Genomic DNA, 24287 nt, shown 5'->3' on the forward strand with positions numbered 1-24287 from the left:
AGTCCCCGCGTTTTCTCCCATGCATGCCATACAAATGTCTGATGTTTCTGTGTCGTTTCATATTCTAAGTTGAATTGTGTTCCCCATGTGTTAAGGAATAGCATCGGTGCATGTCTCATCCCAAGGACATGTTTGTCTAATTCCATGACATTTTCTGGCCCTATCGAGCCGGACGACGAGCTGCCCTTCGCGGAGATTGACAGGTGAATCGGTGAAAGTCTGTGTGCACAGCAGAAAGAAGTCCACTTTTCCCGTGGCCGCCCATCGCACCTCATTCTCCGCGAGGAGAGCGCGTCGTTTCGAAGCAGCAGGCGAACACAGGCGACGAAGAAGGTCAGACGTGTGTGTGAAAAAGAGTTAGCCATGAAACGTTTTTATGCATTAGTTTGATATTTACTGGAAAAATATTGAAGGCTCTTATTGAAGGCCCAGTTTAGGTATTACTGAGGAAATACCCAGTTTAATATTACTGAGGAAATATTTTAGGCTCTTATGCCCAGTTTAGGTATTACTGAGGAAATACCCAGTTTAATATTACTGAGGAAATATTTTAGGCTCTTATGCCCAGTTTAGGTATTACTGAGGAAATACCCAGTTTCATATTACTGAGGAAATATTGTAAGCTTATGGACGAGATAAGTTTCTCACATAAGCAAGGAGTTTGATTATTGCTGGAAAAATATTGGTTGGCGTTGTGTAGATAAGGTTCTCACATAAGGGAGTTTAAATTGCTCACCACGAGTTAAGTTTCTCACTGAAAGAAAGTAATGATGCCTTATGCCGAGTTGTTACTGACATAAAGATGAGTGAATGTAAGCGCTGTGCACGAGCGAAGTGAGTAAGAGAGAAGTGTGAATGTGTGAATGAGGATTAATAAGTGATTCACTAACGAGTGTGAGAATCACAATTAATCATACAAGGGTCACAAGGCGTTATTCTGAGAGATCTAAAATCTGCAGTCATGGGTGAATCTTAAACACCACGTTTATGTCCGGAGGAATCTAATAAGGAATTTTCTCTAGAAGCTTGACATTGACCGTGACTGTAAAGCAAGTAGCATTTCTCTCAGACGACCGAGACCACATAATGCCTGAATTATCACCCCAAACTGTAAAAAGACAAAGGAAAAGTCATAAGAGGATTTTGGAGGGAGACTTCCAGTATGTTCAGATGACGTGGCAGAGAGGGGGAGATAAGGGGGGTCAACAAGGCAGGAGAAGGGAGAGAAAGCAGTTCAGAGGACGCTCTGAAAGTGAATGAAATAGAGGAACTAAACCCAGCTGGTTTTAAATTTTAGTTATTGAGAGCTCTGTTAACAAATTTTAGGGTTTTTGTTTGATTGACAACAATCAATTATAAAGATTTCATTAAACTTGATAAGAGATGAAGATGAATTCAGATTTTTATAGATGGCCAATATTTTGGGGAATGTGATCACAGACAGGACACTTCCTGTCCCCGACATAGAAGACAAAAGTTGTGTTTTTACGGTATCGTGTTTTTTGAGTGCACAGAACAAACCTACGTTTTGTTTTGTTTTATTTTTGGACTTGACGAAAATTATCTTTTTGGACTTAATGCATGACGAGATGAAAGTACAGGACGAAAAGACATAAGTGTTTTTAAAGTTAGAATCAAATACAGGCACAGGCCTGGAAGTGATAATATGGGTAAATGGGTGACTACTGATGTTTTTGGACATAGAAGTAGAACGGGCAGTAAGTAAAGTGATAGTAAAAGTTATATCAGTAACTTATTTATTTGTATTATCATGAGGAAACCTCGTATTGCATGTAGACGTAAGTGAGGGAATAAGTTAAATGGTGACGTCCGATGTCCTCCTTGGAAAGACATGAATGGGTCATTAACTAAAGGCAAACGACACCAAGTCATAAAGGATAGTCAGAGACAAGGGGCTATTGACTGGCAAAGACTCTGGAGGAGTGTAGAGCAGCGTAATGCAGGAGTAGAATACATTTTATGAGACCCGCAGATTACCTGAAGATAGTGAAAACTAAACAGGGGGATGGGTAATCAATACATGAGTTTAGAAGCAGAATGACAGGGACATTATAAAGGATAACAGGGGAATCCCAGGGGATGCAGCATCTGTTGTTATATCAGCAGCAATGAGAAAGTAAAAGCAGGTTACAAGTGAAGGGTAAAGAGTAAGTTAAAAGAGAGAAAGAAAAAGCAGGTTTAGAAATTTGGAAATGGGTGTTTCTTCCGTTACAAGAGGAAGACAGAGACAAAGACAGAGAGGAAGACAGAGAGGAAGATGAGAGACAAAGAAAGTAGGAAAGAAGGGGAAAACGGGTTGATAAAATGATGTGCCTTATAACCAAGGGGAAGGTTTAGAATCATTTTGATTTTTTAATACACATATAGACTTGCTAGAACAAACTAATCCACAATGTTTGTAAAGCACCACATGAGCAGGTGTGAGAGATTGAGTTTGAAACTCACCTGAAGCACATATAGAAGATTAGCACATATTACATTAGATGGGTGACCTTATTCAGGCCACACAAACAGAGGAGATGTGAAATTTGATGTTAATACTCAAAGTTGTGAACTGACCCTTAAGGCCAGCTCAACGGGGAATTATTGAGATAATTATTATTGTTTGATGTATTTGTATTGCACACACACACACATACGCGCGCACACGTGGACACCAGACATTTAAAGTTTGAAACATTTAGGGTTTGAAACAAATAGTGGTAAAACAGATAGGTTTGGCAGGGTCGGATTACAGACACATGGGCCCAGCGCCGTGTAAGGGGGGGCTCAGCCAGGAGTGACCACTGAACTGTGAAAGGTCAAGAGGTGACATTGCGGAGTTGAAGACAGACGCAATTCCATCTCTTCCTTGATTACATCCTGGATTAGTGAACGTTGTAAACTATCTGGATTATTGAATTTTGTTTAAATGTTGAAGTTTGAGAAATGGACAAGGCCATTTATCAAAAGGAGGGATATGTACGTGTAAACAAATATTCCAAATCAATAATTACAAAAAAAAAAAAATTGTAAACAAGAAAACTGTTTGAAATACACTGAATTGTTGAAAAGACTTTGTTTATCACCGCAGAGAACGTGTTGGAGATGTGGTGTTTACAGTGGACGGAGCCAGGTGGACGGAGCCACACCGTGTCGTCCTCACACCGACCAGGGGAAGACAAGAACAGGGGTGCTCTCATGGGAAAGTGAGAGAAATGTCTGGACAACACACCGGCAGATCCAAAGCATCGCAGACGCAGGACTTCGTTTGTATGAGTTTTGTCCAGAGTCTACGGTAGAGTACGATACTCTGCTACAATGGACGGACAAAGAGACCACAGTACGCAAAGTACTATACTCTGCTACGATAAACGAGAGCCAGAGGCTACGGTGCGCAGAGTACCATACTCTGTGGAAAAAGAATCAACAGTTATCATCGTCACAAGTGATGACGATAATATGGGTGCTGAACACCTGTATTATGCAATCGGGACAATCGGGACAAATGAAACATACACAGAAATGGAATATAGAGGGAAGAAAATAAGTGATCAACATGAAATGTATAATGTATAATGTACAATGTACAATTGACATGACAGTAGCTGAAGAAACACAATGGCATATTATACAGCCACTGTTGTTTGCACCAACTAAGAGAGTTTTTTTATCTGCTACAACATAACTACATGTAATGTTAATGAGATTATGAATTGAGATGGGAAATGTACCAGTTCATATGTGTCAAAGGTGTGACCGAAGCGAGCAGCGGAAGAAGGTCTCTTAAGAAACCAAGCAAGGACGTATGGTGGTGTGGAGACACAGTGCTGAGAGGGCAAAGGGACTAGGACGTTGTGCCTATGTATCTCTTTTGTGGCCAAAACCATAAGCATCACCCAGAACCATACCGCAGGGTCAAGGTCGAGAGGTTAGTGGACAATCTGGTCCCAGTAGCACCTGATACTACGTATTTGATTCTATTGGGGTGTCCAGAGAGGTCCCTGACGAGTCAAACTGACTGACCAGAGAGCAGCGGGTTTGAGGGCTTTCCGCTTGTACTTCTATATTTCCCATCACACCGCACAAATTATACAAGAAAAATTGTCTGTTTGTCAAATTACAGAGATTGACCAATCTGACTCAAGATTTAGGACAGTAATGCTGTAGACATGTTGTGGGCTGAGAGAAAAGAAGTGTGTTCAATGTTGATAACTGTGAATAACTTTTTGAGTGTAAAAGTGTCATTTTAACACCAATATGAAAGACATGTTGAAAACTGAAAAGAATAATGTGTTTGGCATATGAGACAGTAGACTAATGCTTTGATAAACAGGAGGGAAATGTGATAAAATGTGAACATATGATTATATTTCTGTGATGTTATTTTATCTGCATAATAGTGATATTTTATCTGCATCATTAGTCTAAGAGAAGAACGGGTGTGTGACAAACTGCATTTGTGAAGGGGTCGTAAAGATGGGCCAAAGGATGTTTACCAGGGGGGGTGACAGCCCAGAGGAGTTTGGGTAAAGTTTACCCAAGGCTTGATCTCAACGGAAAAATACCATGTGCCTTGATGTGAGGCTGACCAATGAGAAATGTGACCCGCCTATTCCAGAATATCTAATAAAACCAACCAGCATGGGAAAAAACAGGGTGAGACGCAGGAGGATCACGCAGGCTGCTTACCACAGCTTGAGTGATCAGTCCCCGCGTTTTCTCCCATGCATGCCATACAAATGTCTGATGTTTCTGTGTCGTTTCATATTCTAAGTTGAATTGTGTTCTCTATGTGTTAAGGAATAGCATCGGTGCATGTCTCATCCCAAGGACATGTTTGTCTAATTCCATGACAGCAACGTGGGAAGGAAGTTCTAAATCTTAATAGCTCTGAATATAACAGCATTTTGTCCAGTCGTTGTGTTACAAGCTGGAAGATTAAAATGACCATGAACTGCATGTCATGTTGTGTGCCATGGTCATGCAAGGTGCAATATAGAGAAAGCTTTTCCCACACAACTTTGACATTTTTGAAACAACGTTTCTGGAAAATCATTATAAAAAATAAAGGTAAAAATCACTAGCATACTGCACTAATTGTCCTTTTCAGAGGCACTGAACCACACCGGGAGGCATGAGAGTGTGAGAATCACAATTAATCATACAAGGGTCACAAGGCGTTATTCTGAGAGATCTAAAATCTGCAGTCATGGGTGAATCTTAAACACCACGTTTATGTCCGGAGGAATCTAATAAGGAATTTTCTCTAGAAGCTTGACATTGACCGTGACTGTAAAGCAAGTAGCATTTCTCTCAGACGACCGAGACCACATAATGCCTGAATTATCACCCCAAACTGTAAAAAGACAAAGGAAAAGTCATAAGAGGATTTTGGAGGGAGACTTCCAGTATGTTCAGATGACGTGGCAGAGAGGGGGAGATAAGGGGGGTCAACAAGGCAGGAGAAGGGAGAGAAAGCAGTTCAGAGGACGCTCTGAAAGTGAATGAAATAGAGGAACTAAACCCAGCTGGTTTTAAATTTTAGTTATTGAGAGCTCTGTTAACAAATTTTAGGGTTTTTGTTTGATTGACAACAATCAATTATAAAGATTTCATTAAACTTGATAAGAGATGAAGATGAATTCAGATTTTTATAGATGGCCAATATTTTGGGGAATGTGATCACAGACAGGACACTTCCTGTCCCCGACATAGAAGACAAAAGTTGTGTTTTTACGGTATCGTGTTTTTTGAGTGCACAGAACAAACCTACGTTTTGTTTTGTTTTATTTTTGGACTTGACGAAAATTATCTTTTTGGACTTAATGCATGACGAGATGAAAGTACAGGACGAAAAGACATAAGTGTTTTTAAAGTTAGAATCAAATACAGGCACAGGCCTGGAAGTGATAATATGGGTAAATGGGTGACTACTGATGTTTTTGGACATAGAAGTAGAACGGGCAGTAAGTAAAGTGATAGTAAAAGTTATATCAGTAACTTATTTATTTGTATTATCATGAGGAAACCTCGTATTGCATGTAGACGTAAGTGAGGGAATAAGTTAAATGGTGACGTCCGATGTCCTCCTTGGAAAGACATGAATGGGTCATTAACTAAAGGCAAACGACACCAAGTCATAAAGGATAGTCAGAGACAAGGGGCTATTGACTGGCAAAGACTCTGGAGGAGTGTAGAGCAGCGTAATGCAGGAGTAGAATACATTTTATGAGACCCGCAGATTACCTGAAGATAGTGAAAACTAAACAGGGGGATGGGTAATCAATACATGAGTTTAGAAGCAGAATGACAGGGACATTATAAAGGATAACAGGGGAATCCCAGGGGATGCAGCATCTGTTGTTATATCAGCAGCAATGAGAAAGTAAAAGCAGGTTACAAGTGAAGGGCAGACATTTTTGAAACAACGTTTCTGGAAAATCATTATAAAAAATAAAGGTAAAAATCACTAGCATACTGCACTAATTGTCCTTTTCAGAGGCACTGAACCACACCGGGAGGCATAAATGTGGGAAAGAACTACAGTTTTAAGAATGTCATGGAATGAGACATACACCAATGCTATTCCTTGACACACACAGAACACAATTCAACTTAGAATAGGAAACGACACAGAAACGTCAAGACTTTTGTGTGACGTGCATGGGAGAAACCGCCGGGCCGAGTCAACCAGGCTGTTGTAAGCAGCCTGGTGACCCTCCTCGGTCTCACAACGTTTTTTCTCATGCAGGTTGGTTTTATTAGATATTATGGAATAGGCGGGTCACATTTCTCATTGGTCAGCTTCACATCAAGGCACTTGTCTTTTACAACAGCTGTTATTTTTCCTAGAGATAAAGCCTTGGGTAAACATTACCCAAACTCCCCTGGGGTGTTACCCCCCCCCCCCCCCCCCCCCGGGGCAAACATTCTTTGGCCCATCTTTACGACACCTTCACAAATGCAGTTTGTCACATGCTGTTTTTCTCTTAGACTAATGATGCAGATAATACATCACTATTATGCAGATAAAATACATCACAGAAATATAATCATATATTTACATTTTATCACATTTCCCTCCTGTTTATCAAAGCATTAGTCTACTGTCTCATATGCCAAACACATTACTCTTTTCAGTTTTCAACATGTCTTTCATATTGGTGTTAAAATGACACTTTTACACTCAAAAAGTTATTCACAGTTATCAACATTGAACACACTTCTTTTCTCTCAGCCCACAACATGTCTACAGCATTACTGTCCTAAATTTTGAGTCAGATTGGTCAATCTCTGTAATTTGACAGACAGACAATTTATTCTGTCTATAATTTTGTACGACCTTGCAGTATGGTTCTGGGTAATGCTGATCACAAAAGAGATACATAGACACAACGTCCTAGTCCCTTTGGCTTCCAAGTGCCCTCTCAGCACTGTGTGCCCACATCACCATACGTCCTCGCTTGGTTCTTAAGAGACCTCCTTCCGCTGCTCGCTTCGGTCACACCTATGACACATATGAACTGGTACATTTCCCATCTCAATTCATAATCTCATTAACATTGCATGTAGTTATGTTGTAGCAGATAAAAAACTCTCTTAGTTAGTGTAAACAACGGTGGCAACAATATGTCATTGCGTTTCTTCAGCTACTGTCATGTCAATTATACATTATACATTTCACATTACACATTTCATAACCTTTCATAACCTTCCCCCTATTTTCCCACTTACCGGTATACACAGTTGTGTATGTTGATCTGTTGGTACCGATTGTCAGGTGCATAATACAGGTGTTCAGCACCCATATTATCGTCATCGCCGTGATGATGATAACTGTTGATTCTTTTCGCAGAGTATGGTACTCTGTGCACCGTAGCCTCTGGGTCTCGTTCATCGTAGCAGAGTATAATGCTTTGCGCACTGAAGCCTCTGTTTGTTGTCTCTGCATACAAAAAAGATGAATACAAATGAAGTCCTGTGTCTTGTAGATTGCTTATGGATCTGGTGCTGTGTTGTCTGCCGCTGTCCAGACATTTCTGTCACTTTCCCATGAGAGCACCCATGTTCTCGTCCCTCCACTGGTCTGTGTGTGGCTCCGTCCACCTTGGCTGTCCCACTTTGCTTGTCTCTGTAAACACCACATCTCCAACACGATCTTGCTGCGGTGATAAACAAAGTCTTTTCGACAGTTCAATGTATTTTTTAGTAATTATTGATTCGGAATGTTTGTTTACTCAATCTACTACACAATTCTACATTTAAACAAAATTCAATAATCCAGATAGTTTACAACGTTCACTAATCCAGGATGTAATCAAGGGAGAGATGGAATTGCGTCTGTGGTTCCACTCCGCAATGTCACCTCAGTCCTTTCACAGTTCAGTAATCACATCCCTGGCTGAGCCCCCCATCAAAGGTGCCGGGCCCCCATGTCTCTGTCTGTAATCCGACACTGCCCAACCTATCTGTTTTACCACCATTTGTTTCAAACTCTAAATGTCTGGTGTCCACGTGTGCGCGCGTATGTATGTGTGTGTGTGTGTGTAATTCAAATACATCAAACTATAATAATTATCTCAATAATTCCCCCGTTGAGCTGGCCTTAAGGGTCAGCTCCCAACTTAGAATCTTTCACATAATTAAGCATCAAGTTTCACATCTCCTCTGTGGGTGTGGCCTGTATAAGGTCACACATCTAATGTAATATGTGCTAATCTTCTATATGTGCTGCAGGTGAGTTTCAAACTCAATCTTTCACACCTGCTCATGTGGTGCTTTACAAACATTGTGTATTAGTTTGTTCTAGCAAGTCTATATGCGTATTAAACATCAAAATGATCCTAAACCTTCCCCTTGTCCATAAGGCACGTCTCTTTTTATCAACCCTTTTTTCCCCTTGTTCCCTTCTTTCCTGTCTTTTTTTTATCTCATCACATCTTCCTCTCTGTCTTCCCCTCTGTCTCTCTCTCTGTCTTCCTCTCGTAACGGAGGAAACACCCATTTCCAAATTTCTAAACCTGCTCTTTCTTTCTCTCGTTTCACTTACTCTTATCCTCACTTGTAACCTGCTTTTCCTTTCTAATTTCAATTTTTTCTATTGCTCATCACGTCAACCCCCCGCTGAGGTGTAACCTCGTTGTCACTGTGATCCGTAAAGATAACGACATCTGCTCCATCCTGGCCTCTCCAGATTCTTTGCTTTTCCTATATTTTCCCAGTCAATAGGCCCATTTGTTATCTCTGACTATCTTTTATGACCCATATCCTCCCATGTCCCCCCACTTGGTGTCGTTTGCCTTTAGTTAATGACACATTCATGTCTTTACTGGGAGGGCATTAGCACGTCACTATTTTTCCCTCACTTACGTCTACATCGCAATACGAGGTTTCCTCATGATAATACAAAGAAATAAGTTACTGATATAACTTTTACTATCACTTTACTTACTGCCCGTTCTACTCCTATGTCCAAAAACTTCAGTAGTCACTCATTTACCCATATTATCACTTCCAGGCCTGTGCCTGTATTTGATCCTAAATTTAAAAACACTTCTGTCTTTTCGTCCTGTACTTTCATACCAATAAGTCCAAAAAGATCATTTTCGTCAAGTTCAAAAATAAAACAAAACAAAACGTAGCTTTGTTCTGTGCACACAAAAAACACGATACCGTAAAAACACAACTTTTAACTATGTCGGGGACAGGAAGTGTCCTGTCTTGTGATCACATTCCCCAAAATATTGGCCATCTATGAAAATCTGAATTCATCTTCATCTCTTATCAAGTTTAATAAAATCTTTATAATTGATTGTTGTCAATCAAAACAAAATCCTTAAATTTGTTCTACAGAGCTCTCAATACTAAAATTTAAACCAGCTGGGTTTAGTTTGCCTATTTCATTCACGTTCAGAGCGTCCTCTGAGCTGCTTTCTCCCCCCTCCTGTGTTCTTGACCCCCTTTATCTCCCCCTCTCTGCCACGTCATCCCTCCAACATCCTCCGTGACTTTTCCTTTTACAGTTTGGGGCGATAATTCTGGCATTATGTGGTCTTGGTCGTCTGAGAGAAATGCTACATGCTTTACAGACGAGTCATATCCCAAGCTTCTAGTAGAATCTCTTATTGATTTTCCACCGGAGATAATGCTAGGTGTTTTTTCACCCTCGTCTGCAAATTTGAGATCTCTCAGAATAACGCCTTGTGACCCTTGTATGATTAATAGTGATTCTCACACTGTTAGTGAATCACTATTAACCCTCATTCACACATTCACACTTCTTTCTTACTTACTTCGCTCTTGCACAGCGCTTACATTCACTCGTCTTTATGTCAGTAACAACTCGTACATAAGGCTTCATAACTTTCTTTCCTGTGAGTAACTAAACTCGTAAGTAATTAAACTCCTCTTTGTGTGAGAAACTTATCTCATACATAAAGCCTGTATTTTTTTTAATGAGTAAATATTAAACTCCTGTATTTTTTGTCTGTGAGAAATATTAAACTCCTGTATTTTCTGTCTGTGGGAAATATTAAACTCCTCTTTATGCAAGTAACTAAACTCCTGCATAAAGCCTATGCATAAAACGTTTTATGGCTCATGAAGTATCTGAACTGTACATTCTGTTCTATCCATCCCCCTCGGTTTGTTTAACTCTTCTACACGTTGTTAGGAGTACTGAGGCCTGTTGTAATTTATTGCTAGGAGTAAGCAACAGGCGAAGCGATAGGCCGAAAAAGGAGATATAGGTCTGAGCAACTTTCCCCCACGTATGTTGTAATCCTGTAACTTTCCCCTGGTGCTACCCAAATAAGGATACCTTTACATCTTGTTCTCTCATTGGCTAATCCGTTGGTACATGGAAAGGGTCATACCTGTCAGATATTATTTATCGGTCTTTGTGTGGTTTCAGTATATAAAGGGGAGGTGCGTCCAGAGACGGGGTTCCTGATCATCGGAGACCCGGGCGCTGTTTTCTGCTGTCCTGTTATCTGATGCTGTTATCTGTATTAAACATCTTCGAAAAGTACAGAACAGTGTCTGCGACTTCTTCTTGTCACACACCACCCCATGGGAACGTCACTTAAACCACATTGCTCACTCTTTTTCACACACAAAGTTTTTGTCTGACCTTCTTTGTCGCCTGTGTTCTCCTGCTGCCTCGGCACGACGCGCTCTCCTCGCGGAGAATGAGGTGCGATGGGCGGCCACGGGAAAAGTGGACTTCCTTCTGCTGTGCACACAGACTTTCACCGATTCACCGCTCAATCTCCGTGAAGGCAGCTGGTCGTCCGGCTCGATAGGACCAGAAAATGTCATGGAATGAGACATACACCAATGCTATTCCTTAACACACAGAGAACACAATTCAACTTAGAATAGGAAACGACACAGAAACGTCAAGACTTTTGTGTGGCATGCATGGGAGAAACCGCCGGGCCGAGTCAACCAGGCTGTTGTAAGCAGCCTGGTGACCCTCCTCGGTCTCACAACGTTTTTTCTCATGCAGGTTGGTTTTATTAGATATTATGGAATAGGCGGGTCACATTTCTCATTGGTCAGCTTCACATCAAGGCACTTGTCTTTTACAACAGCTGGTATTTTTCCTAGAGATAAAGCTTTGGGTAAACATTACCCAAACTCCCCTGGGGTGTTACCCCCCCTGGGGCAAACATTCTTTTGCCCATTTTTACGACACCTTCACAAATGCAGTTTGTCACATGTCACTATTATTCAGATAAAATACATCACAGAAATATAATCATATATTTACAATTTATCACAAAGAACTAGGGAAATAAGATGCACAATTTGTGCATCTTCTGATAACTGCTAATTCTCTTTTCATCTGCAACAGTGAGTCAAAGTGCGTCCCGTAACCATTTTAAGCCTTTAGATTAATACAAATATATGAAGCCAATCCCCAATGACAATTGGATTCAATATTTGTGGATCATAATGTGGCAGAGCAAGCTCAGTCATTTGACAAAGTCACATGAGATCATAAAGGTCAGGGGTTAAGCATGTCACTTCCTCTTCCTGGGCAGGCCGGAGCACATGGTGGTGACTGGGTCTCAACAGTCCTGTGTTTTTAAAGGCTAAGTGCTGGTTGCCGTTTGATATAGTTTGTTTTTATACAGTTTTATATTGCTTATTTTAAACAAGTTTTAACAGTAATTGGTGTCGGTCCTGAGGTTGGGGCTCACTTTAGTGGGTGATTTGATTTATAGTTATTGGTGATGGTGGCACTTGTTGGGTGTTTTATGTTATGGTAATGCGTTTGTTTGCTTTAATCTTGTTTGTTTTGTCACATGTAGTATGCCTCTCCCTCCCCAGCTAGAGTGGACCCTCACCAATTCTTAATCAAACCTCTTTATATTCTGTTGTAAATAAAGGCCGTGGCTGCGGTCAAATGGGTTATCCATCCATCCATTTCTACCGCTTTATCCGGGGCCGGGTCGCGGGGGCATCAGTCTAACCAGGGACTCCCAGACCTCCCCCCTCCCCAGACACTTCCTCCAACACCTCCGGGGGATCCCGAGGCGTTCCCAGGCCAGCCGAGAGACATAGTCTCTCCAGCGTGTCCTGGGTCTTCCCCGGGGCCTCTTCCCGGTGGGACATGCCTGAAACACCTCCCGAGGGAGGCGCCCAGGAGGCATCCGGAACAGATGCCCGAGCCACCTCAGCTGGCTCCTCTCGACGTGGAGGAGCAGCGGCTCTACTCCGAGCTCCCCCCGTGTGGCCGAGCTCCTCACTCTATCTCTAAGGGAGCGCCCAGCCACACGGCGGAGGAAACTCATTTTGACCACTTGTATCCGCGATCTTGTTCTTTCGGTCACTACCCAAAGCTCATGACCATAGGTGAGGGTAGGAACATCGACCGACCAGTAAATCGAGAGCTTTGCCTTTCGACTCAGCTCCTTCTTTACCACAACAGACCGATGCAGCGACTGCATCACTGCAGCCATTCTCATCCCAGCCGCTTCACACTCCCAGTGCATAATGCAGGTCCGGGTTTGATGGAGCCATCAGGACAACATCGTCTGCAAACAGCAGAGATGAGATCCTCTGGTCCCCAAATCGGACCCCCTCCGACCCCTGACTGCACCTAGAAATTATGTCCATAAAAACTATGAACAGAACCGGTGACAAAGGGCAGCCCTGGCGGAGTCCAACATGCACTGGGAACCGGTCTGACTTTCTGCCGGCAATGCGAACACAGCTCCTGCTCCGGTCACCTGACAGCCCTGAGCAAAGGGCCCCGGACCCCGTACTCCCGGAGCACCCCTCAAAGGACACCCCGAGGGACACGGTCAAAAGCCTTCTCCAGATCCACAAAGCACAGCATAAATATTACATATAATACAAATAAACATTGAATAGCTGTGTCCATATAATGTGCAAACAAACTGCAATTCTGCATTAAAAAAATAGTTGTTATGCAGTATTGATATGGTGACTATAGCTAGAGTTCTTTTTATGACTTCGAAATAATCATTATATGTCAATTTCAAGCTTTAAATCAATGCAATGTCTGACCCTATGTTTACATTACTTAATAAAATATTTTCTCTTCTTGGAGTCATAAATTGCCATGATACCTCACTATTCTTTATAACTCAAAAGTGAGCACATTATTCTACAATTAATCTGATGTCACAGTACATCAACATAATTTTCTTACCTTGAGATTCATTATACGCATTTAATAATTACATTTAAGTAATGGAAATTCAAAAACGTAACATATTTGCTTATTAAAACCCTACAGGGAAAGTTCTGAGTTCAAACAGTTGTGCTATCCTCAGAGCAGTGCATTTGTTTTGGCACAATATCTCCACACAGCCCTTTTTTTGCCCTACGAAAGAAAACAGCCGATTACTGCCATTCACTCTGCTCCCGTGCTTTCTGCTCATCATGCAGTTGTCCCGTGTCTCCCTGGTGCTCCTGGGTGTGTCCCTGGCTTTGGCCTCTCCTTCTGGGCTCAGTGAAGTGAAGCTTGAGCGTGGAGGCTGCTCCATGTTCTGGTACAGCTTCAATGATCGCTGTTACAAGTACGTGGCCACTCATCTGACCTGGGCTGATGCAGAGCTGCACTGTGTGTCCGAGGGAGCCAACCTGGTGTCCATCTACAGCCCTGAAGAAAACGTCTTTGTGAAGACTTTGATCCAGAATTTTGATATCAGCCAGGGACTAACTTGGATTGGACTCAGTGACATCCACAAGGAAAGGTCATGGATGTGGTCTGATGGTTGTCCAGTGGTCTTTACCATGTGGCACCATGTGCAGCCTGACGATTATCAAGGACAGGAGAATTGTGCGGAGATCAACTGGAATGGACACAAACAATGGAATGATCGTTATTGTTTGGATACAGCTCCTTCTGTTTGTGCAACACGCAAACCTGTGTGTTAGCGATGATACTCAGCACTCTCAGCTGAGTAATAAAAAACTATGCACATCCCTTCTGTTTTCATGTTGTTTGTCTTTTTCCTTTTAGTACAGGGGTGGCCAACCAGTCAGAGACTAAGAGCCACATTTTTTACTGTGTTACCGCAAAGAGCCACATCATGCACATGGCACACATGAACATCACCCCATCCCTTCCTCTTACACACACACACCTCTGCTCAGCCAAATTATTATTATTATTAACAATATCATGTCACACACCAACATGATAATGACAGAAATTGACTCCTACAGTACTAAGACCACAAGCCAGTCATTTTCAACAACGAACATTGTGTGTCACACAAACTCTCAGTTCAACAAAGTCCAAAATCAAAAATCATTTACATACCATATTGAAGTTCAATATTGGTGGTTTTCTTTTAGATGAGGGCCGTCTCCCCGTATTTTGGACGGGGTATTTTGAAATGTGGACGGGCATTTTCGAGTGCAAGGAGGGGGTCATTATTATTAATAAATCTCAGAAAAAAGGGAATATTATCATTAAATCGGGCGGGAAGCGTTTGATTAAAGTCTGCCTCAGCCCGCGCCATGACAGTTTATTATTTACAAGTGAAAATGTGCATGCTGCGCGCTGATTGGTCGACAAAGTTTGTGTGCTTTGCTCTGATTGGCTGCCGAGCTGTGGTCCGGAGAATGCCAAAACTCCACTTCCGTGCGGTTGAGCAACGTACATGCGGTTGTGGCGAGACCCGTCACCCCAGTTCAGCAAGATTACTTCCTGTTCTGGCGGAATGCGCCGTGCTTGTTGGCCCAGCGGTTAGCGACATAGCTTTGCGTCCAGGGATTCCTGAGATCGACACTCGACATGAACTCTTAATCTTGCATTTTTCCCCCTCGTCTCCTAACTACATATAGTAAAAGCTAGGAGATGCCATCTCCTGATGGCATATGCATATATTGATGATTATTAGACAAAATTTAATAATTTCCTCAACATCGACCATTTTAATCTTGGCAGTTTTTATTGTTTACAAAGGCAAGCAGAACAAGAGCTACACATTGGACGTCACACATTGTGTTTCTATAGCCTAATTATGGTTAAACAAAAATAAAAACCTGTTTAATACTGACAATTAAAATAATACTAAATGATACAATTATTTAGATCTATAGGGAGATCTTTAGGCTTTGTCGAATATAGACCTAGATTAAATGTGAAAAGTGAAACACAAATAAAAACAACAAATAATTTTCCCATTTATTTCAATAACAAATGAGTTCAGGGGTTTTGGAAGCATTCCTCTCTAGTCCTCTTTTACTATGAAGTTAGGGGACGAGGGAAAAAATGCAAGATTAAGAGTTTATGTCGGGTTATTGCAGGCCGAGTCATTCATTTCTGCTGTCCTAAAGCAAGTACACCAGGTTCTACTGTGGATTCTTGCACTACTTTCAAACGTTTGAATGCTTTTACTTTGAGTTTTATCCCTGGGTCTGGTGTATGCTTTTACTTTGGCGGTTTGACCCTGCGGCTGAAATCATTAATCTATATCAGCATTGTCAAACCTTCTGATAAACCTCTTGAGCTATAATAAACTTGTTGTGAACTTCCTTCTGTAAAACGCAACATAATCTTATATTCTTACAGTAATTGTAATTCAAAGTCAATCATAAATGACTTGACTGATAAAGTTTTTAACCTGGAGCATAGGACAGCCCGACAACAGAGAAGGATCTGACAGTGAATGGAATGATATTGAAGAAAAACCTCACATTTCTCTCAATTTGTATATTACGTAGCCAACTAGTAACTCATGATAAAATGTCACTAGTAACTCATGATAAAATGTCACACAAATGTCACAGAAAATGTTATCTTTTCTTCTTCAAACTCGTGCACTAACTTTTCTGTTCAAAAATACATCATTAATCTTATTTCTCTTAAAGGCGGCAAGCAGATGATGCCACTTTTTCACAGCTTACAACTAGTCCCATAGATGAACAAAACTGTAATGGGACAAACTGCCAAAAAAACGATCTTTACTTCAGTCATTGCAGTTAAAGTAGGCCCCATCTTGTCTTTGTGCTGTCCTACTCAATACTCTGACCACTTTCTAACACTTTCAAACTCTAATGCTTTTTTGGAGTTTTGGTCTTAGTACTTCTTTGGCTTTTGCTCTGTAATCTGCCATTTATACATCGATATACCATATCAACATTATAAAACATGCCTGACGGTAAGTACTATAATACATTTACAAATGTGAAACTAGATAAGAGCATTATCTTTGGTTCCTTTCTGTTTTACTCATAAATGGGCTGATGAAGACTTTTTTTAATTTCCGACATTTAGTGTTGGCACGGCCCTGCGACGAGTTGGCCACTGTCCAGGATGTACCCCGCCTAAGGCCCGAAGTCACTGGAATAGGCTCCAGTCACCCGTGACCCCGAAAGGGACCAAGCGGTAGAAAATGGATGGATGGATGGATGGATAGTGTTGGCACAAATTAGGTCAAAGTCTACTGCATACATGGCCTATAAAATACCTCTCACAGTTTAACAGATTATCAGTCTGCTTTTGATGTCAACATGGTCGTCATGCAGTTGTCCAGCGTCTCCCTGGTGCTCCTGGGTGTGTCCCTGGCTTTGGCCTCTCCTTCTGGGCCCAGTGAAGTGAAGCTTGAGCGTGGAGGCTGCCCCTTTTTCTGGTACGGATTCAATGATCGCTGTTACAAGTACGTGTCCGCTCATCTGCCCTGGGCTGAGGCAGAGCTGCACTGTTTGTCCCAAGGAGCCAACCTGGTGTCCATCTACAGCCATCAATAAAATGTCTTTGTGAAGACTTTGATCTACCATTTTGATATCAACCAGGGACGAACTTGGATTGGACTCAGTGACACCCACAAGGAAAGAGCATGGATGTGGTCTGAAGGTTGTCCAATGAATTTTCAAATATGGAGTGAAGGCGAGCCTGACAACTACAGTGGAAATGGAGACTGCGTGGAAATTAACTACGGTCGACAAAAAAATTGGAATGACAGCCCTTGTTCATTAACTTCTCCCTTTGTCTGTGCAACTCGTAAAACTGTGTGTTAACATCAGTTCTGCGATTCAAGTCTGTTCCAAGGCAAAAAAATGTACTTAACAAAACCATATTGTTCTGTTTGTATGTTTTTTACATTCTATCCTTATCATACAATACTTAATAAAGCTGTTGTGAACTTACCTGCTGATACTTTTCTGTGTGAACACTCCCAGACAGACGCTTAAGGAGACACATAATGCTTTCATCAGGTGATTGAAAATATTCAAATAGATAATAATTTGACATTTTGTTCATTGTAAACAGAAATATTGATCTAAAACAGTAATAGAAACAGGCCCATTGACTTCCTGTTCAAAACTGCAGAACTGATAAGCCTCTTGTGGCATTTCGCTGTAACAAGCAGCAATTTCCATTTCCATGTTTTATTTTTGAAAAGTGACTAAATGACATTTTAGAATCCTACATGTACAACTTAGAGTCTTATTTTTTGTAATATTCCCAACAAACTACAGGGATAGTTAAAACAAGCTCTTTAAAGCTGATTATGCAACTGTCGCCTGTAATGTATATATATATATATATATATATATATATATATATATATATATATATATATATATATATATATATATATATATTGAAGTACATGAATACATGAGCATAATTATCATAGTGACGATATTAATATAATTAATATCCTTCTTATATATATATATATATATATATATATATATATATATATATATATATATATATATATATATATATATATATATATATATATATATATATATATATATATATATATATATATATATATATATATATATATAGGAGACTGTGGATGGTTGTAATGCTTTGAGCGGTCACAGTGTAACTTATATTTATGGCATTTGTATACAGTCTTGTCTTCCCAAACATTGACGATATTTGGCTATTTTGGCATTGATCAGACACAACAATCCCTGACTTCATTTCCAATTGCTCCAACGTGGGGGTCGTTACAACCATCCCCGCAGGTCAGATGATGTTCAGCTCAGTGTATTAAATAAATGATTGACAGATAGAGAGCTGAAAAGGCATTACATTTTGTCTAAGAGACTCTTCTTTCACTTAACACAGGTGCTGTAACTTTGTTTGTAACGTATCCATCACATATCATACAATTTTGTTAAAAATAAAATTCTACAGCCCTGAAAATCCTCATGTGGGACCAGGGAGTATCGAGCTAAACACTGATATATGACTATGATTGTCCTATTTGGTCCCTGATTGGCGGAATTGGAGCTGTTACAATAACAAACCCCGTGTTACAACCAGGTTACAACCTCTAGGAAAGGATGTAACATAAAATACAAAAATACAATGTAATACAAAATGTACCAGCTTGGAATAGTTTGATGGAATAGATACATGTTTCAAATATAAATAGATTGATTCGAATGAATCTAGTGTGAAGGCACTAGTGAGAAGAACATGGACTGAAAAACATAAGTATGCTGCGTTATTGTCTACAAAAAAGATTCTTCACAGCCACAGATTAGCCAAAAACAAGACAAAATAATCTAAATGTGTGTAATTAGCTTGTGCAGTATCTTTTTGACTGAATATGCCGTTGTTTTTGTGCATTTGTGGTTATTTATTTAGTCTGTTCTGCAGCTGAATACTTTCTTTTAGTGTCGTCACTGTTCAGAGGCCCAGCCACTTGTTCAATTGTAAATGCTTGACTCCTTTTGATGTTCGTGTTAGTCGAGATCACCATTATCAGCATTTGCAGTGCACTGAATCCACTACGCAAAATCAGTTTCCCTTTTACCACAATTGATAGTTTACAAATCCAGTATGCGTGTTTGAAACACATACTGATAATCTAACCAAAAGAACATGATTTGTGTTTTGGGGAGAGCTTATTTTCTGGTTTTATACGGGTTGTGACCGCCAGGGGGCATTGGCAAGAATGCACTGGGAGAGATGATCCAGGGTTTTCTCTTTATTAAAGATTTTAGTCAAATAATACTGGTGGTTGGTATTTACAGAGCAGTTATTGATCATGCAAATACGTGTGTGTTTTTTTTTTTATCACGCACACCAAACAACAACCACAAGCTCTACACGATGTGGGGGAAAACAACTAAAACTCTGCAAACACGTAGCATCCTCAACCTAACTTGCCTATGCTAACGCGTGATTGGCTACTCGACCTGTCAATCAGGCACCTGGCAGAAACGGGGCGGGTCCTTCGTCACACTTTCTTAATACAAACATGCTTGCTATTTAAGAGTAAACTTTTTTTCCCCCAAAAAAATATCCAAAGATGTGATTGTTATCAGTTGAAATGACTTTATTTGTTTGTTTATTTGGATTCAATATTAGCTATGGCCTCGCCTGTTCCTCCTGGGGTCCTCATCTCAAAAACACATTGCATTCAGTTGGAATACAGTATTTAAAATACACATAAATATATATATATATATATATTTATATATATAATATATTTTCTTCTTAGAGTCATAAATTACCATGATACCTCACTATTCTTTATAACTCAAAAGTGAGCACATGACAGTTGTTGGCGTGCTCGTTTATGAAAGAGGGACAAGAATCAGAAAGTTAAAATCAATCAGATGTTTAATCCCTGCCATTTACAAGAATAATAAAGATATCAGAGCGCTTACCAAATCAGTCCCTATGCAAATATGATAGGCGTCTTACACGGGCGTATTCCGGATCCCTGCTCTGCGTTATATTTATAACATTCAGATATTAGGCAAAATATGACGGTTGACGCCTCCTTTCAGTCTTCTTCCATGAGCTCTTTCGCACGACTGTGGCCTTGATGTTTGCAGCTGCTCCGGGAAGGTGTCCGTCCTTATCAGAGAATGTCTCAAAAGGAGCAGTGAGTGTCTCAAATGGACAGTGGACTATGTGTTGTGCGTATAAGGAGTTAACCCAAGTGTAACAGTCTAAAATGAATATAGTTGGTTATACTTTTAATACAGTTTCGTAAAACAGTTTCGTAAAATGAATATAGTTGATTATACAATATAGTAATTAGATTTCCCTTCACACTACAATGAATCGGACATTTAAGAAAGATATTTCTGAGATCTCAACATCATTTTCTTGCCTTAAGATTCATTATAAGCATTTAATAATTACATTAAGGTAATGGTAATTCAAAAACGTAATATATTTGCTTATTAAAACCCTGCAGGGAAAGTTCTGAGTTTAAACAGTTGTGCTATCCTCACAGCAGTGCATTTGTGTTGGCACAATGTCTCCACACAGCCCTTTTTTTGCCCTATAAAAGAAAACAGCCGATTACTGCCATTCACTCTGCTCCCGTGCTTTCTGCTCATCATGCAGTTGTCCCGCGTCTCCCTGGTGCTCCTGGGTGTGTCCCTGGCTTTGGCCTCTCCTTCTGGGCTCAGTGAAGTGAAGCTTGAGCGTGGAGGCTGCCCCATGTTCTGGTACAGCTTCAATGATCGCTGTTACAAGTACATGTCTGCTCATCTAACCTGGGCTGATGCAGAGCTGCACTGTGTGTCCGAGGGAGCCAACCTGGTGTCCATCTACAGCCCTGAAGAAAACGTCTTTGTGAAGACTTTGATCCAGAATTTTGATATCAGCCATGGACCAACGTGGATTGGACTCAGTGACATCCACAAGGAATGGTCATGGATGTGGTCTGATGGTTGTCCACTGGTCTTTACCATGTGGCACCATGTGCAGCCTGACGATTATCAAGGACAGGAGAATTGTGTGGAGATCAACTGGAATGGACACGAACGATGGAATGATCGTTATTGTTCTCATACAGCTCCTTCTGTTTATGCAACACACAAACCTGTGTTAGCGATGATACTCAGCACTGTGGATCAAGTTTGTTCCCAGACAAACAACAAGCTGAGTAATAAAAAACTATGCACATCCCTTCTGTTTTCATGCTGTTTGTCTTTTCCTTTAAGTATAATACTTGACACACATTACCATCACCGGTGCACAGTTTAAAAAAAGTATCTACTACCATAACTAATGTATTGATGCGTGAAATGTGGGGATTTTCATTTTCAGAATTGCATGCATTCTAGTTAATCCGTTTCTCAATGTTTCTTGACTTTTTATTGATTTATTTGTTCATTTTTTGTTGCAGAAACTGAAACTACTCTTCCCACCTCAGTATTATGGAACTTTGTGTTGCCCCTTATTGGGTCCCATAGTTGGACAAAACTGTATAATGTAATGTTGAACTAATATTTATACAGTCAGAAATTGCAGGCCGAGTCATTCATTTCTGCTGTCCTAAAGCAAGTACACCAGGTTCTACTGTGGATTCTTGCACTACTTTCAAACATTTTAACGCCTTTGCTCTGAGTTTTATCACTGGGTCTGGTGTATGCTTTTACTTTAGCGGTTTGACCCTGCAGCTGAAATCATTAATCTATATCAGCATTGTAAAACCTTCTGATAAACCCCTTGAGCTATAATAAACTTGTTGTGAACTTCCTTCTGTGTCCGCGAAACGCAACATAATCTTATATTCTTACAGTATTGTAATTCAAAGTCAATCATAAATGGCTTGACTGATAAAGTTTTTAACCTGGAGCATAGGACAGCCCGACAACAGAGAAGGATCTGACAGTGAATGGAATGATATTGAAGAAAAACCTCACATTTCTCTCAATTTGTATATTACGTAGCCAACTAGTAACTCATGATAAAATGTCACTTCAACAGAAAATGTTGTCTTTTCTTCTTCGAACTCGTGCACTAACTTTTCTGTTCAAAAATACATCATTAATCTTATTTCTCTTAAAGGCGGTAAGCAGATGATGTCACTTTTTCACAGCTTACAACTAGTCCCATAGATGAACAAAAACGTAATGGGACAAACTGCCAAAAAACTGACCTTTACTTCAGTCATTGCAGTTAAAGTAGGCCCCATCTCGTCTTTGTGCTGTCCGACCGAATACTCTGACCACTTTCAAACACTTTCAAGCTCTAATGCTTTTTTGGAGTTTGGTCTCTATGTTTATATACTTCTTTGGCTTTTGCTCTGTAATCTGCCATTTATACATCGATATACCATATCAACATTATAAAACATGCCTGACGGTAAGTACTATAATACATTTAGGAATGTGAAACTAGATAAGAGCATTATCTTTGGTTCCTTTCTGTTTCACTCATAAATGGGCTGATGAAGACTTTTTTAAATTTCCGACATTTAGTGTTGGCACAAATTAGGTCAAAGTCTACTGCATACATGGCCTATAAAATACCTCTCACAGTTTAACAGATTATCAGTCTGCTTTTGATGTCAACATGGTCGTCATGCAGTTGTCCAGCGTCTCCCTGGTGCTCCTGGGTGTGTCCCTGGCTTTGGCCTCTCCTTCTGGGCCCAGTGAAGTGAAGCTTGAGCGTGGAGGCTGCCCCTTGTTCTGGTACAGCTTCAATGATCGCTGTTACAAGTACGTGTCCGCTCATCTGCCCTGGGCTGAGGCAGAGCTGCACTGTCTGTCCCAAGGAGCCAACCTGGTGTCCATCTACAGCCATCAAGAAAATGTCTTTGTGAAGACTTTGATCCAGAATTTTGATATCAGCCAGGGACGAACTTGGATTGGACTCAGTGACACCCACAAGGAAAGAGCATGGATGTGGTCTGATGGTTGTCCAGTGGATTTTGAAATATGGAGTGAAGGCGAGCCTAACAACGACGGTGGAAATGGAGACTGTGTGCAAGTCAATGCGGTACAAAAAAATTGGAATGACAGCCCTTGTTCATCAACTGCTCCCTTTGTCTGTGCAACTCGTAAAACTATGTGTTAACATCAGTTTTGCGATTCAAGTCTGTTCCAAGGCAAAAAAATGTACTTAACAAAACCATATTGTTCTGTTTGTATGTTTTTTACATTGTATCCTTATCATACAATACTTAATAAAGCTGTTGTGAACTTACCTGCTGATACTTTTCTGTGTGAACACTCCCAGACAGACGCTTAAGGAGACACATAATGCTTTCATCAGGTGATTGAAAATATTTAAATAGATAATAATTTTACATTTTGTTCATTGTAAACAGCAATATTGATCTAAAACCGTAATAGAAACAGGCCCATTGGCCCATTGGCCCATTGGCCCATTGGCAGAACTGATAAGCCTCTTGTGGCATTTCGCTGTAACAAGCAGCAATTTCCATTTCCATGTTTTATTTTTGAAAAGTGACTAAATGACATTTTAGAATCCTACATGTACAACTTAGAGTCTTATTTTTTGTAATATTCCCAACTAACTACAGGGATAGTTAAAACAAGCTTTTTAGAGCTGATTATGCAACTGTCGCCTGTAATGTGTGTATATATATATATATATATATATATATATATATATATATATATATATATATATATATATATATATGTTGAAGTACATGAATACATGAGCATAATTATCATAGTGACGATATTAATATAATTAATATCCTTCAATATATATATATAGAGAGAGAGAGAGAGAGAGAGAGAGAGAGAGAGAGGGAGGAGACTGTGGATGGTTGTAATGCTTTGAGCGCTCACAGTGTAACTTATATTTATGGCATTTGTATACAGTCTTGTCTCTTGCTATTTTGGCATTGATCAGACACAACAATCCCTGACTTCATTTCCAATTGCTCCAACGTGGGGGTCGTTACAACCATCCCCGCAGGTCAGATGATGTTTAGCTCAGTGTATTAAATAAATTATTTGACAGATAGAGAGCTGAAAAGGCATTACATTTTGTCTAAGAGACTCTTCTTTCACTTAACACAGGTGCTGTAACTTTGTTT

At 40.3% G+C, this 24287-nt stretch overlaps 4 protein-coding genes across 4 annotated transcripts in view; all 4 read left to right on the forward strand.

The window, feature by feature from the left end:
• Positions 1-19187, forward strand: part of rapgef5a (Rap guanine nucleotide exchange factor (GEF) 5a) — a 68232-nt gene extending 49045 nt beyond the window's left edge. The window contains exon 27 of the transcript XR_011927033.1: positions 18921-19187. The gene's annotated coding sequence lies outside the window, so the exon portion shown is untranslated. The remainder of the gene's footprint in view (positions 1-18920) is intronic.
• Positions 13893-14433, forward strand: LOC140361405 (lactose-binding lectin l-2-like). The gene has a single exon (XM_072447116.1). The coding sequence runs from the start codon at positions 13921-13923 to the stop codon at positions 14416-14418; it is 498 nt and encodes a 165-aa protein (XP_072303217.1). The 5' UTR covers positions 13893-13920; the 3' UTR covers positions 14419-14433.
• On the forward strand, positions 17005-17561 carry LOC140361778 (lactose-binding lectin l-2-like). The gene is given in 1 exon segment (XM_072447615.1): positions 17005-17561. A coding segment is annotated over 1 exon segment (507 nt). The 3' UTR covers positions 17512-17561.
• A 3599-nt stretch (positions 19188-22786) lies between the features above and the next one.
• On the forward strand, positions 22787-23342 carry LOC140361406 (C-type lectin-like). The gene has a single exon (XM_072447117.1). The coding sequence runs from the start codon at positions 22787-22789 to the stop codon at positions 23288-23290; it is 504 nt and encodes a 167-aa protein (XP_072303218.1). The 3' UTR covers positions 23291-23342.
• The last annotated feature ends 945 nt before the right edge of the window (positions 23343-24287 follow it).

Source organism: Eucyclogobius newberryi, unplaced genomic scaffold (genome assembly GCF_026437365.1).
Source record: "Eucyclogobius newberryi isolate DKJ021-1_F unplaced genomic scaffold, fEucNew1.0.hap1 SCAF_16, whole genome shotgun sequence".
NCBI lineage: Eukaryota > Metazoa > Chordata > Actinopteri > Gobiiformes > Gobiidae > Eucyclogobius > Eucyclogobius newberryi.

Bases quoted from the DNA above. Each gene is read 5' to 3' on its own strand.
- LOC140361405 (XM_072447116.1), top strand. From the start codon at position 13,921: ATGCAGTTGTCCCGTGTCTCCCTGGTGCTCCTGGGTGTGTCCCTGGCT.
- LOC140361406 (XM_072447117.1), top strand. From the start codon at position 22,787: ATGGTCGTCATGCAGTTGTCCAGCGTCTCCCTGGTGCTCCTGGGTGTG.